Source organism: Cetorhinus maximus, chromosome 5 (genome assembly GCF_964194155.1).
Source record: "Cetorhinus maximus chromosome 5, sCetMax3.hap1.1, whole genome shotgun sequence".
Lineage (NCBI taxonomy): Eukaryota > Metazoa > Chordata > Chondrichthyes > Lamniformes > Cetorhinidae > Cetorhinus > Cetorhinus maximus.
Genome location: NC_135883.1, coordinates 105724741 through 105739981, shown reverse-complemented (window position 1 = coordinate 105739981; position 15241 = coordinate 105724741). Strand labels below are relative to the sequence as shown.

General features: G+C 42.1%; 1 protein-coding gene across 3 annotated transcripts in view; it reads right to left on the bottom strand.

Moving 5' to 3' along the window:
* Positions 1-2772: 2772 nt before the first annotated feature.
* ufl1 (UFM1-specific ligase 1) overlaps positions 2773-15241 on the bottom strand; it is a 47644-nt gene continuing 35175 nt past the window's right edge. Inside the window, exons 14-19 of one of the 3 annotated variants that reach the window (XM_078542280.1) lie at positions 13748-13914; positions 9026-9156; positions 8424-8504; positions 5782-5867; positions 4130-4310; positions 2773-3196 (exon numbers count right to left, since the gene is read on the bottom strand). In XM_078542280.1, coding sequence (XP_078398406.1) covers positions 2972-3196; positions 4130-4310; positions 5782-5867; positions 8424-8504; positions 9026-9156; positions 13748-13914 — 871 coding nt within the window. In that variant the 3' untranslated portion in view covers positions 2773-2971. The remainder of the gene's footprint in view (positions 3197-4129; positions 4311-5781; positions 5868-8423; positions 8505-9025; positions 9157-13747; positions 13915-15241) is intronic. The other 2 variants (XR_013576632.1, XM_078542281.1) reach the window with 2 other exon arrangements.

Below are 15241 nucleotides of genomic sequence, written 5' to 3'. Positions count from 1 at the left end.
GATTTGATGACATCAGTCATTGTGTTCCTTTAATCAATCATGTACAATTATAGAAAAAGTTCCCCTTCCTCTTAATGTTTCCTCCTGCCTTAAACACAAGCCCTCAAACTCACTCTCAAGGAAATCCTGGTGAGGAAGTGGTCAGCGAAGCCAGTGATGCAAACTGGGTGCTCCTGCTCAAGAGTCAATCACTGTAGTAACTGGGCAAACAGATTGTCCACATTTACACAAAATGCATGTTCACAATACTAAATGCAGAGTAGCAATAGTGCATGGTGCATTTATTTGGCCTTTATTGCAAGGAGATTGAAGTATAGAAATAAAGAAGTCTAGCTAAATAAAAGCAAAACACTGCAGATGCTGGAAATCTGAAACAAAAACAGAAAATGCTGGAAAAACCTCAGCAGGTCTAACAGCATCTGTGGAGAGAAAAAAAAATTAACATTTCAAGTCCTTATGACTCTTCTTCAGAACTCTGAAAAGTCTAGCTAGAGTTTTACAAGCTTTTGGGAAGACATCATCTAGAGTACTGTGTGCAGTTTTTGTCTCCACATTTAAGATATACTCGCATTGGAGGTGGCACAGCAAAGGTTCACTAAATTGGTCCGTGGGATGAGGGGGTTTTCCTATGATGAGAAGCTGAGCAAATTGGATCTATTTTCTCTGGAGTTTGGAAGAATGAGAAGTGACCTCATTGAAATAAACAAATTCTGAAGGGGTTTGATAAGGTAGACATTGAGAGGTTGTTTCCACTGGTCGGAGAATCTAAAATACGGGGGCACAGTCTTGGAATAATGGCCTGATCATTTAAGACTAAGATGAGGGGAAATTAGTTCACTCAAAGGGTTGTGAACCTTGGGAATTCACTGACCCAGAGAGTTATGGCTAATCCATCATTGAATACATTTAAGGCTGGGATAGACAGATCTCTGGTCTCTGAGGGAATCAAGGGATATGGGGAACTGGCAGGGAAGTTAAGTTGAAGCCCAAGATCAGCCATGATCATATAGAATGGCAGAGCAGGTTTGACAGGCCATTTGGCTATTCCTGCTCCTTTTTCTTATGTTCTTGCATGAGTCTCACTAGAAACAGCTATAATCAAACACATTGTTGTATACAAGTTGATACAAAGCTTTTTAAACATTTCTCCACTTTTTCTTAACCACATTCGTCTCCCACCCTTCATTCCAACATAATTTGCATCTGCTCAGTGTTTGCTAGGGTAGGTGGAGCTGATAGGACAATGATGTGGTGAAAAATGGAATGCACAAGAGTCGCACCCAGAATGTGGGCTGATAATGCAAACAGAGATCAGTCCACTGCTTGCATGCATCATAGGTGCACTGGTGCTTTGGCTGCATTAGTTTTCTTTATTCTTTCATGGGAAGTCATTTAGTGCCCATCTCTAATTTCCTTTGAGGTGATAGTGAGCCCCCTTCTCGAACCGCTGTAGTCCATACGGTGCAGGCACACACTCATGGTGTTGTTAGGGAGGCAGTTCCAGGATTTTGCACGTAACGTCCTAGAGGCCCTGAGGGAAAAGGAGATGGTGGATCCTGTTGGATGGTTCCCCGAGCAGACTGTCAGTCATTTGGCAGAATGCCTCATCGCCAGAACTTTCCAATAAGCACCAAGATGTAGCTTGGCTGGTGGTGAGAAAGACCCTCCCTGTCATATCCTTCCTACATACCAGGAGTCTCACCCCCTCTGCACATTGCCCTCAAGGTGGCTGTGGTGAGGAAGAGACCGTTGTTCACCTCCTTGTGGAATGCGCCTTTGCAAAGAAGGTCTGGAGAGAGATGGTGGTTTCTGTCGAGGTTCATCCCGAGCAGTGCTGCAACACAAGACTCTGTGCTTCTACGGGCTGTTCCCAGGGACACACACAGACAAACATCAACTACAGCTGGAGGATCATCAACTCGGTAAAAGACGCTCTTTGGTCTGCCCGAAACTTGTTGGGTCTTCCAGTGCAAAGAGTTGGCCCTGACCAAGTGTTGCAGACTGGCACATTCCAAGGTCCAGGACTATGTGCTGAGGGGCAGCCACCGCAAAGGCTCAATGGGGAAAGGTCGCTAAGACCGTTCTGCCATACTGCACCGAGTAAATACTAAATGTATCATAATTGTATTGAAGCACCTCAGAGTGCAACATGATGTGTGTTGATAACTCCAATACCATTGCACTGTCTGTAATGACCATATTGAAATGATTGTAATATTCATTGATATTATTGATCCATGTGTAAAAGTTAAATATGATTGCACTTTTTGTGATGGCGATTTAGAAATGTTTTGTAATGTTCTTCAAAATATTTTATGAATAAAGTTTTGGGAAAAAAAGTTCCAGGATTTTGATTCAGTAACAGTAAAGCGACTGTGATATAGTTCCAAGTCAGGATGGTGTGAGGCAGGTGATGGTGTTCCCATGCATCTGCTGCCCTTGTCCTTCCATGCAGCAGAAGGTTTGGAAGATGCTAGCAAAGCCCCCATCAGGGCTTCTCTTTTTCATCTACGATTTGGAACATTTGAGCACAATGCAAAGGGGATTCTGCCAGCAACAATTCTCCCTACTTAACAGCTGAAAAAAAATTCCCCCTTGGGGAAAATGAAGCACAAACGGCAGTCCAAATAGGTTAGTATGTCAGCATTCAAGCGTCTCTCGTTGAAGCTTTACACATATAGCCATATCTCAAATGTACTGGCTAATAAAGGAAAAAAACATCGCTATCTCTATCCATTTAAATGTCCTTTGTTACAATTTGAAACAAATGGCTGGTAGTTCCAATAATTTTATTAAAATTAATCACTGTCACTCTTGTTATGTAGTTTAACGAATAAGATTTAATACAGCTCAGCAGTTCATGGTGTTTCAGATACAGTTGGAATTTTTAAAGTATGTAATTACAACGTTTAATGCATTAATTGCTTTGTAAGCGTGGGCCATCCCAATAGGTCCCATTTCAACTGGCATTTCACTCTTCTGTCAGGGAGGTTTTTCTGGGTTTCAGTACAAGGTCTTTGACGAATGGTGTGAGTTCTTGCAGCTCCTTTCGAACTGTCTCTATGTCATATTCACCCTCCTTCTCAATGCTGTTGCATTCGCCAGGGTCATCATCACCGTGGCCTGCTTTTCTGTGCTGACCCACCAGTTGTTTCACTACTAGACCTTGGTACTTCAACAGGAGTTTATACTGATCCTGAGGAAAAGAGCAAGACCCAACTTATTTTTAAATAACTTATTCTGTTACCAGCTATAGCTACTTTCTCAACTACACATCGAAGCTATGGTTAATGCTGTCACGGATTTTGATACAGGAACACTTTCTCATCTAAAGACTGTATGACACAACGTTACGGGAAATTGGTAACTTTTCGAATGAAGAGGTACAAGGTTTTACACTAAAAGTCATGCCATGGGAAAAGCAACATGATCAGAAAAATCCACATTTGCACATCTTTGGGGTTGAATTAATTAAAATATTTATTTCTTCCTCCCAAGTCCCAACGGGATATGGTCCAAGACTGCTGCAGACTTTGAATCAATAATGCAAGCAGTTAGGCTGAAACTCAGTACGGTATCATCAGTTTCTAAATCTAGTGTGTCTCATAAATGGGCACAAAAGAGACACAATGGATCCAAAAGATCAGCAATGATGCCAACATTTCATCCATTTTGTGTGTCAGACATGAATTTATGGTGGCCATTTACAGGTGCAGGTAGCTCCCACCAAGGAGGGGGCAAGGTCATTTGAACATATTAATGAAGGTTAGATGATGTAACTTAAATATCCAATGATTCTCGTTTATGCCGCTTCAACATTGATTCCTCAATTTTACGGAGGTATAGAATGGGAAATGTGCGCAAAGTCTTTTTAACACATTGGGCTTATCAAGCATGCTGACTGGACAAGTGCCGTTCAATTTACCCCACCTATTTAAGTTGAGCAAAGGACATTTTGCACAAATACTCGTTGATCCCTAAAGATTATCAAGCATTATAAAAACATTTATCCCGTGTTTGCTGTTAAGAACCATTCATAAAATTAGCACTGATTTGGTAAATGACACTTGGATTTATATTTTTATTGAAAAACAGGTACTGAACAGTTGTGTTTAAGGTGACAAGTTACCTCAGGAATCTTGGTGGCGAGGAAAGTAATAATCTGTGGTACACATCTGCCAGGTGCGTGAAGCATGTTGTGTGTCGACAGCTGGAACAGCAGAACTGATGTCAGATGCAAAACTAGTGCCGGGTCCTCAGTGCCCCTAACTTGTTCAAGTAATGCCTGTCTGTGCTGGAAAATGACTTGCCTAGAACAAGAGAGCATTTTGAATAAAAGTCAGCCATTGTGTACAAAGTCATTTTAACACATGGATGAGCACAGCTTCAACAACATACATGAAGCTCAACAATATCCAGGACACTGCAGCCCACTTGATTGGCACCCCACCCACTGCCTTAAATATTCACTCGCTCCACCACCGATGCACAGTGGCAGCAGTGTGTACCATTTACAAGATGCACTGCTGCAACTCACTAAGGCTCCATGAAGAGCACCTTCCAAACCAGTGACCTCTACCAGCTAGAAGAACAAAGGCAATGGACAGCAACACTTGCAGGCTCCCCTCCAAGTCACATACCAACCTTACTTGGAAATATATTGCCGTTACTTCATTGTCGCTGGGTCAAAACCCTGCAACTCCCTAACAGCACTGTATTGTAGGTGTATCTTCACCACATAGGTTCAAGAAGATGGCTCACCATCACCTTCTTACAGGTAATTAGGGAGCAGCAATAAATGTTGCTCAGATAAGCTCCCAACCCAAAACAAATAAAAATAAATCAGATTCACAGCTATTTTGTTGTGCTGTGAAAAGCTTGTTTTACAAGCAACACGGTTCAATGGTAATACTGCAGAAATACAATCTTTAGTATTCTATTGTGAATGTGATAAAATGACCAAATCAAGATTAACAACAAAGTGTCAAGGACCTGAAATGTTAATTGTCTCTCTCCCTCCCTATACAGATGCTGCCAGACCTGCTGAGAATTTCCAGCATTTTCTGTTTTCATTTCTTGTAAATGGATCGAGAACCAGAGGGCACAGTTTTAAACTGTTTTGCAAAAGAAGCAAATATGAGGTGAGAAAAAGACTTTTTTTTACACAGCAAGTAGTTAGGGTTTGGAATGCACTGCCTGGAAGTGCAGTGGAGGTAGGTTCAATCGAGGCATTCAAGAGGGCATTGGATGATTATCTAAATAGAAACAGTGTGCAGGGTTACGGGGAAAAGGCAGGAGATTGGCACTAAGTTAAAATGCTCAGAGAGCCAGTGCAGACATGATGGGCCAAATGGCCTCCTTCTACACTGTAACAATTCTGTGATTCAGATTTCCAGCGTCTGCAGTATTTTGCTCTTGTATTAAGAACTAATATTTGGAAAAGTTGAGAAATTGTAAAACAATTAATGATACTCTGAAGTAAACTATCTCATGGCCATTCAAATGTCTGTTAAAGGCATTTAACAAAAAAATAGTGATGCTATTCATTATATCATAGAGTCCTTGAAACAAAACAAGATTTGGAGATAAAAAACAGAAAATGCTCAGCAGATCTGGCAGCATCTGTGGAGACAGGAAGAGAGTTAATATTTCAGGGCAATGTCCTTTCATCAGAATAATCAACCACCCAAATTAAACTGTCCAGAACCACAAGTAATATTAACCCCGATAGCTGAAGATTCACTTCCTGACCTATATTTTCTAGTTCTTATTGAGTTTTACCTTTCTTTCTTTTTATCTCCCTTTTTGAGCATAATTCCACAGATTTCTGCCACACCATCCAATATGGTAAGGAACTCTTCTATACTCTTGATGGAAAACAAAGAAAAGCAGCCAGTTACCCAAAAGCCTCCGTTTATGAGAAAATTTCCTGTAAAAAAAAAGTTAATCCTGTTTTAAATACATTGCCCTAGTTACTACCTACTGCTTCTGGATTTTGATGCTTCACCATGTGCAAGAGAAGGCTAAAATTGCTGGGCTGGATCGAACTGCTTTCTCAATCTGCGCAATCTTAAGAGAACAGCATTTTCTGTTTTCTTGATCTGTTGACAAAGGAGATGGAACAGCTTTGCCACACCCGATTAACTTTATAGTCTGCTCTGAGTACATCCATAAAGCTTCAGTGAGGGGGCATCCTGTGTGAACATTTTGTTTTTCTTTCCCCACCCCCATAAAAACACTTGCATATTGGGTGCTGGAGTTTGCCTAAGTCAGGATCAACCCCAAACCACTGTCGTCTTTGAAATTTATCTAAGTATCACAGTAACTTTACAGTGCAGGAGGCTGCCATTCGGCCCATTGAGCCTGCACTGGCTCTCTGAAAGAACATTCTGCCTAGTCCCACTTCCCTGCCTTATTCCCGTAACCTTGCACTCTCTCTCCTTTCAGGTAGCAATTCAATTCCCTTTGGAATACCTCGATTGAACCTGCCTCACCATCCTTTCAGGAAGTTTGTTCCAGACTCCAACCGCCCTCTTGGGTGATAAAATTTTTTTCCTCACATCACATTTACTCCTTTTGCCAGTTATTTTGAATCTGTGCCCTCTAGTTCTTGATGCTCTCAGGTTGGAGTAGTTGCTCACTATTTACCCTGTCCATAGTCCTCAGGATCTTGAATACCTCTATCAAGTCTCCTCTCAGCCTTCTTTCCAAGGAAAACAACCTCTCCAATCTGTCCTCATAGCTACTAGTTCTTCATTCCAGGAATCATTCTTGTGAATCTCCTCTGTACTCTCTCCAATGCCTTCACATCCTTCTTCAAGTATGGCACCCAGAACTGGATGCAGTATTCCAGATGAGGCCTAACTCTTTAGGTATAGTCAAAAGCCACCCCCCTCAAAAGTAGGAAAAACTTTGATGACAGCTAAATTAATTTCCAACATGGTTTAACAAGTTAATAAATGATACTCAGTGACTTATTAGAGTAGAAACTCATCTAGATTTTGGACCAGGAATCAGTGCTGTGCAGAAGGCAGTGCCAAATCAAGTGGGCACAACAAAGAATTGAAATTGGTCAGAAACACTACTTTCATTATACAGGCAGGCTGCTACCATTACTAGTGTTATTGACTGGAAACTATTCTAAAGGGAGGTGAGAATATCAGATGTTCTCGACACTACTTAAAGACAGCCGACATTTCTTAAAGGGAATTGCACTTTGGCTGTATATGATTGTCACTGAAGGTTTCTAACCATAACAGGAAAAAAATGATGCAAAGCTCCCCCAGTTCTAGGACACTGTTCTGGAGGTATTGGTAGAGGAATTCAGAAGGAATGTCTCTTCCCACCAGGTGGCAGATAGGTCTTTTGGCAAGCTGCTTGGCATCTGGTAACAGCAACACAGATCTGCTGCAATTCCAGAAGAACTTTCATGACTTGACCAGGGTTGCGAAGGCAAGATTCCCATCTCCAATCTCTCATTACTTTCTGCTCTAGCACTCACAAACCTTCCCTCTCCCTATAACCTTCACTCTCCTCCAATCACTAGCGCACACCTCACTTTACCTCCTACTGCTCCTAATGCCAAATTTTTCACCTGCCACTCTCCTCACTAGTTCTGCCTTCACCTCTTCAAACCTCTGCCAACCTTCACACACTAGCACCACTATACAAGCTTAAAGCGCACATCCTCAAAGCATCTCACTTTGCCACCAACAGTCTCTCTTCTTTTTTGCAGGACAAGCTCGTAAGCAGTAACAAGGAGCAGGTGAGGACAGGAGGAGAGAGCATACCTCAACATGCTCTTCCCAGTTGAGGATGTCGTACAGATCATGGAGATAGGTTGCATCAGGATGTGGCGAGGCTGGGGGTTGCATCCTACAGGGTTCATACACACTTCTCACTGAGATCTCGCACACACACACACAATATGCATGACAAAGTATAGCTGCTTTCAATAGACACTCATGTGTTTCTGCATATCCTTGACACCAAGTGCTAATCCTCAGCCCCCTCTTTACTTTCCAGTGAAACAAACGTTGAGCACCCAGAAGGCAAAGCATTCAGAGGAAAGACACCTTCTGTAATCTAGTACCAGCTCAGAGACTGGCAGCACACATTCTTTACAGGATAAACTGGATGGTTCTGCATTGGGAGACTCAATGAGAACTAGTGCACAGGAGCATGAACAGGGGATTGGGTAGTCCCAGAAACAGCTTACTGGAAAGAGAGCTATAAGTGGACGAACCCAATGGCACAGCCTACATAAAGGGCTGATCCCTAGCCACTAGGAACTTCTAACTGCACTGGTTAGCTTGTCGGTCACACAATGGCACACTACATATAGAAGTAATATTACAATTCAGCCTCCGTTAGTCAAGCTTAATTGTATTTTACTGAACAATAACTGAAGGGTCAAAACTTACTTTGCCATTCAGCACGTTATGGAGCTTCGTGAGAGGACCTCTGGTTTCCTCAGGTAGTTTTGCCAAGATTTTCAATCTAAGCTGAACATTTAAAAAGAATATTCAGAATTCCCACAATTTTTTTTTTTAAACCAGAAACCTGCATTTACACGGAGAACACTATAAACCGATATATCAAAAGACGCTTCACCTGCAAACACCACTTTCAAATAACCATCCCGGAAGTAACAGGTTCTACCATTGTGAGGCAAAACACACAGCAATCGAAACAACTGATTAAAGATCAATAATGCTGGAGAATGGAAGCTGCTTTCCCTCCCTACATTAGTGATGGTGCTCGGTTTGAAAAGCATGTGTCGCTCAATTATTTAATCTTTGTGCTTTAGCCTAAAATAAACAATCACACAATCTTCACACCTTTGACTCAAGGTTATGTCAAAAATGCAGGGCCATTTTAATGTTGCAGATCGAAAACTGCTTGAAAGCTACATCTGCAAATACCATAATTATAGACTAATCTCCATAACTGATGACGACAAAACAACATCTGTCACAAGGGGTAATTTAAACTTTTCCACATACAGTAGCTCAGCTCTCCGTACCTCAGGGGTTATTGTAGTGTAGGTTTCCACTGCCATCATTAAATCTCCAGCCAAAAAGTTGAAAAGGAGGTTGGAAATATCGGTGCACATTGTCTTCAATAAATGTTTTCCTAGTTGAGTGTGTGTGTCATCTAAAATATTCAAGAACGTTATTTGCTTGCGTGGCATAACTAATAAAGGAAACACCATTAGGCAAATGTGATTATCAAGCACATGTTGACTCATTGACAAATTCCCAGCACATCACAGTAGGCAAACAACTGCACTTCCTGGATGCACAGTGTAATGGTCACTGCACTAATACATAGTAAAAGTTTGCAATAAAAAGGCTGTTGATGAGGTTTACAATTCATGAAATACCAAGTGCACAGATAAGCTTGATCTGTAAATACAATAATTTCCATAAAGATCACACATCATTTCCACTGTATATAAAAGCTGGAGATCTGAAAGAAAAACAGAAAATATTGGAAATACTCAGAACACCTGGCAGCATTTGCAGAGAGAAAAAGAGTTAATGCGCTGAATTCCCAAATCAGGATCAGGAACCCCGTGCGCGGATGATTTTTAGGTCCCAACCCTACGATGCTATCTTCAAAAATAAATGTCCTACCTGGACCGGAGGCAAGCTTGGCACCTGGTTAGTGGCACCAAGCATCACCTGGAGCTGTCTGGAGAGTGCAAATGGCAGACAGCAGCCATGATGGAGCCAAACGCAAGGTAAAGCACACGATCGTCGAGTTCCAGAAATCTTTCAGCATCAAAAAAGTTTAACTTTGTCTGCTTTAAACCAGACAGCTATGCACTAATGTGCATCAGAATGCTCGGGTTTGACAATCTCAGCTTTCAAAATTGCATTCTCATGCTCCCTGATAACAATCTCTTCAAAGAGCTTAATGAGCTATTAATTGGAGGCAAGTGAGTTCCCCGATCCCTCCCTTTGAAAACTGCATCGTATTCCGAAGGCAGCAGGATCCGGTCACGCTTTGGGGACGCGATTTTCACATCGCACACACATCCCTTCCCGACCCCACTGGCAATCGAAAATCCTGGCCAACATGTCAGTTTGCCATAATCTTCCAAACTTCCCTAGATAAGGGGGAGTTGTCAGAGGATTGGAGAGTGGCAAATATGACAAGCTTGTCCAAGAAAGGACATTCCAAGTTGCCACAGGCCACTGAGTTTCACATCAGTGGTGGGTTTAAAAAAAAAACAAATTGGGGAGGGGGGGTGGAAAAGAAAATCAGAAGGGCACTTGGACAGGATTGAGTTAATTAAGGATAGCCAGCATGGATTCATAAAAGGCAGGCAGGCTTCACTAATCTAACTGAATTTTTGATGAAATAACAGAGAAAGTTGATGAAAAGAAAGCAATGGATGTTGTGTATAAGGATTTTACAAGAACCTTTGACAAAATATCACGTTAAAAAAAGGATCATGGAATAGCAGGGTCAGCATCAACTTGGTTAAAAAATTAGCTGAAGGACAGAAAGCATCAAGTCACAGTAAAACGTTTTTCAGACTAGAAGACAGTAGGCAGTGGTTCCTCAAGGTTCACTGCTAGGACTACAGCTTTTTAAAAATATATAAATGATGTGGATATTAGAATACAGGGTAAAATTTCAAAATTTGACGATACAATTGCCTGCTCAGAGAAGCGTGAGATTATGCATTTTGGTCGAAAGATATGGAGAGGCAATATAGACTAAATGGCATAGTTCTAATGAGTTTGCAGGGACAGACCAACCTGGGGGTGCAGGTGCATTGGTTTTTGGAGGGGCGAGAGTAGTTAAGCAAAGAGTATGGAACCTTAGACTTCATAAACACAGGTATTGTGTACAAAAGTAGGGGAATTGTGCTGAACCTTTATAAAGCTCTAGTTGGGCAACAACTAGAGTACTGCATCCAGTTCTGGCCACACTTTAGGAAAGGTGTGAGGGTCCTTGAGAGGATGCAGGGAAGATTTACCAGAATAGTTCCAGGGATGAGCACCTTAAATGCTGTAAGCTGCAGGGCTATGGGCCGGGTGCAGGAAGGTGAGATTAGAAAGGGCACCTGGGTGTCCTTGGGCTGGCATGGACAAGATGGGCTGAATGGCTTCCTTCTGTGCTGTAACTTTTCTATGGTTCTATGGGGGATTTTAGCTACAAGGTTAGGTTGGAGAATGATTTTTTTCCCCCCTTGGAGGAAAGGAGATTGTGGGGAGATCTGATAGAGATGTGTAAGATTATGAAATATTTAGATAAGGTAGACAAAAAAAACTGTTCTCATTAGCTAATGGTACAAGGACGAGAGGACACAGATTTAAGGTTTTGGGCGAGAGATACAGGGACATGTGAGGAAGGACCTTTTCACACAGCAAGTGGTAGCGACCTGGAATTCTCTGGCTACAAGGGTGATGGAAGCAGAGATGACAAATGATTTCAAAAGGAAATTGGATAGGCAATTCAGGGAAATAAACTTACAGGGCTATGGGGATAGAGCAGGGAATGGAACTGTTTGGATTGCTCTACAGAGTGTTGGCATGGGTTTGGTGGGCTGAATGGCCTTGTACTGTGTCACAATGACTATGAACCTAAGTCTATTATGTGGCATTTAGTGAAATTTCTTTTGGAAGTCCACATAACAATATTAACTGCACTACTCTCATCAACTGTCTCCATTAATTCATGTCACATTGTCAACACGGTTTGTTGGATAGCATCAGGAACAAATTCCCAGGCAATTTTACTTTCACTTTCCCTTATCTGGAGCTGCTGAGGCCAATCACACTGTTCCCACTCCAGATCTGCCCGTGATCAGGCTTATCCGCCAATGCCATTTTTTTGGGTGTCGCCTCCTCCCCCAGTTCATAGCCCATTCGTGTTCAAGCACTTATTCCCACTCTGATGTCTTGCAGTTTCCCTCTTGTCTGACCGGGACGTTTTTGTAATGTATCTTTGTACCTTCCCAGCTCCAAGTATAAGTTACACATTCAGGAAATGGTACCACAGTCAATGCTCTCTCTAGACAGGTTAAAGAGGCAATGCTTCCAATACACTTTGCTGAATCTCTCCTGCCGTGGGAAAGGAAGGTGTGACAACATTGTTTTTGACAGAATACAAAACTAGCAACTAGAAAAAAGGAAGTATTCTGATAAAATCTACGAATAAATATACAAAATCAATGAGATTTTCATTTTCCCCAAGATTTAATCCTTAAAGTCTTAGCAGATCCAGGAATATTTGGTACTTGCTGGATTGACCATTGAGATTCCAACATGCATTGTGACAATGAGAAGTCCCCATAAATTACTGAAATATTATGCTGTCAAGGGTGTATTCTAATATTATATGTTATATTACAAATGCCATAAACTGCAATAAAAAGTCGTAAAATTTGCTTTGCCTTTCATCCATGTTTCCTCTCAAATTAATATGAGTTATTCTTTGCTAATGCTCCCCATTCTCTCCGTGAAGAGAAACTAAGATCTGTGGAAGAGCAAACAATAACAACTTGCATTTATATAGCACCTTTAACGCAGGAGAACATTCTAGTGACCTTCAGAGGAGCATTACCAAACAAACTTTGGAACAAGGGAATATTAGATCAGAGGAACTGGGGGTGGGGGTGAGGGGAAGTGTTTGTGCATAAATCTTTGAAGGTGACAGGACAAATTAATAAAGCAGTAAATTAAGTGTTTGGTATGCTGGGATTTATAAATGGAAACATAAGGTACGAAAGCCAGGAAGTAATGCTAAACCTGATATAAGACTTGGATTGCTCTTTGACAGAGCCAATATAGACGTGATGGGCTGAATAATATCTTTTTATGCTGTACTATTCTATGGTTCTGTAACTGTGCATTTTTCCAATTCTGGCCTTCAGTGTATTCCCATATTTTATCTGCCCCACTATTGGCAGCAGTTTCTTCAGCTGCGTAAGCCATAAACCCCTAAATTCTCTCCCTAAACCTCTCTCTCCCTTTAAGACCCTCTTAAAGCCTGCCCTCTCTGTTACAAAACAAAAATATTTTCTCTGGTGGGGAAATCCATAACAAGGATGCATAACCTTAGAATTTGAGCAAAGCCACATAGGAGTAAAAATCATGAAGCAATTTTTCACGAGGAATAGTGGAAATCTTGCCCCAACAGGCCACGCCACGTATACTGGGTCAACTGAAATTTTTAAGAATGATCGACTTTTGTTAGGCAATTGGTTTCAGGGATGGGGAGCAATGGTGGATAAATGGAGTTGAGATACAAATCAGACATGATCTAATTGAGTGGGGCAACTGACTCAAGAGCAGAAGGGCCTTGTGCTTCCCCTCCATCTTTCCTTCTTTTATTTTACTTTTAATCCATTTAAAACATGAATAAGTCGTTCCATGGGCTTCTATTGACCTACATTCCCAAAGATGTAACCCACATCGTTTCCCCCCCAAAACTCAGTCCACATTCTGGTTTTCCAGATAGTCAGGAAACTGGACATGGTTGCATCAGAATTCATCACAATTCTCAAATTTACCATCACAATGATCAGTGGGAAGAAGGTAATCCAATGTTCACAGACTCATGCTGTATTGATGCAGCACAATACCAGGACAGCTGTTTAAAATGATTCACTGCATTAGCTTATTACATGAGTCGTCAATGGAAGTACATCGCCATCAGGCAAGCCCCAGTGTTGCCAGGGAACTCAGCTGGAAACACATTTCACAGATTAACAGAGTGTGGTCTTTACCTGGAAAGAGTTTGGCTCCTTTCTCAAACAATCTTGTGTTGTTATGAAAGCTCGAGACCTCCTCCTGCAGCTCTTTTACGGTCTTTTTCCTACTGGCTCCTGAGGCAGAGGTGGCGGTGGACACGAACACTGAATGCAACACCTCTTGATAGCTTTTATTCAAAGGTCTGTTAAAAGAAAAAAAAAACCTTATAAATCTCATTCTACAAAGAGTAATACACCATTTAAGTGAAACATAGGTTCCCAGAGAATCAATGTTAAAACTGGAGTTAGGTTCTGTAGGACCTTCCTTTTCAGAAGAAAATTAAAGCATTATACCCCGTAAGTTGAAAAGCATTACATTGCTAAATTCCTATATTAGTAAATGAAATAACTTTTTTATATTTTTAAATTTTATTTTAAACGTTATTTTCTATTTGCAGTACCTCCTGCTCACCCCTGATCTTGCCTCCCGCATCTCCCACTCTCTGATCCTCCTGGTCGCTGCAGATCCTCCCCCTACCTGATCCCTTCATTTGCGGCCTCTCCCTCTTCCTGACCTCTAACTTGAAGCCTCTTCCCGTGCCCAACCCATCCTCGTGCTGAACTTCCTGCTCCCTGACACCCCTCTCACCACTTCCCTCTCCTGAACCTGCATTCCCATTCAAGATCTAGATCCGATTCCATGCTGGAAAACCAGGGTTGTGAAAGTCCGGTGCTGATGGTGCAGAGGTGCAGGGCTGGGGCTGTTATAATCCATGTTTTTTTTCACCCAAATGCTCCCGCTCGCCGCTTCCCTCTCCTGCACCCTTTGTTGTGAGCGAGGGCTCTGGAGATAAGCGGTGAGGCAGGAGCAGGAGCTTCGGGTCACAAGTTCAAAGGTCACAGGCGATTAGTCCATTCTGAAATAATGTATGATCTAAATCCAATATTCTGGTGTATAACATAAAATGTTCTCTTACTAGCACTCACCAAATTTCCAAATCACGTTTTGAGGGGGGAATTCTAACTTCCTCTGCACCAGCCACCTGCACCTGGGCCAGAATCTTCAGGTTGGCAAGCGGGAGCGGGGCCCACTCGCCGACATGTAAAATGACACGGTGATGTCGGGCGTGCGTCCCAACATCACCGCACGTCATTCAGATTTTCAGTTAGCGGTCGCGCACCGGAGTCGGCTGCGCACCCGCCGGACTGTTAAAGGCCTATCAAAGCCATTTAAATAATAATTGAAATATTTAAGGTTGGCGGGCAGGCGAAGAGCCCAGGCGGCCTTCGCATTTATCATGAAACCTCATCCACAAGCGGGATGAGGTTTCATGAAGTGTTTATAAATTGAATTAAAGTTTTAACTAAAGTTCATTGACATGTCCCAGCTCATGTGACTGCGCACCCGCCCGTGCCCGTCCAACCGCCCCCACCCCCGAGACGGGCATAAAATTCTCCCCGATTTCTACCAAACCAGGTAGGGAGGGCGGTGTTAAACAGAATGAAATATCCAGCCTTTTCCTGCTCTGT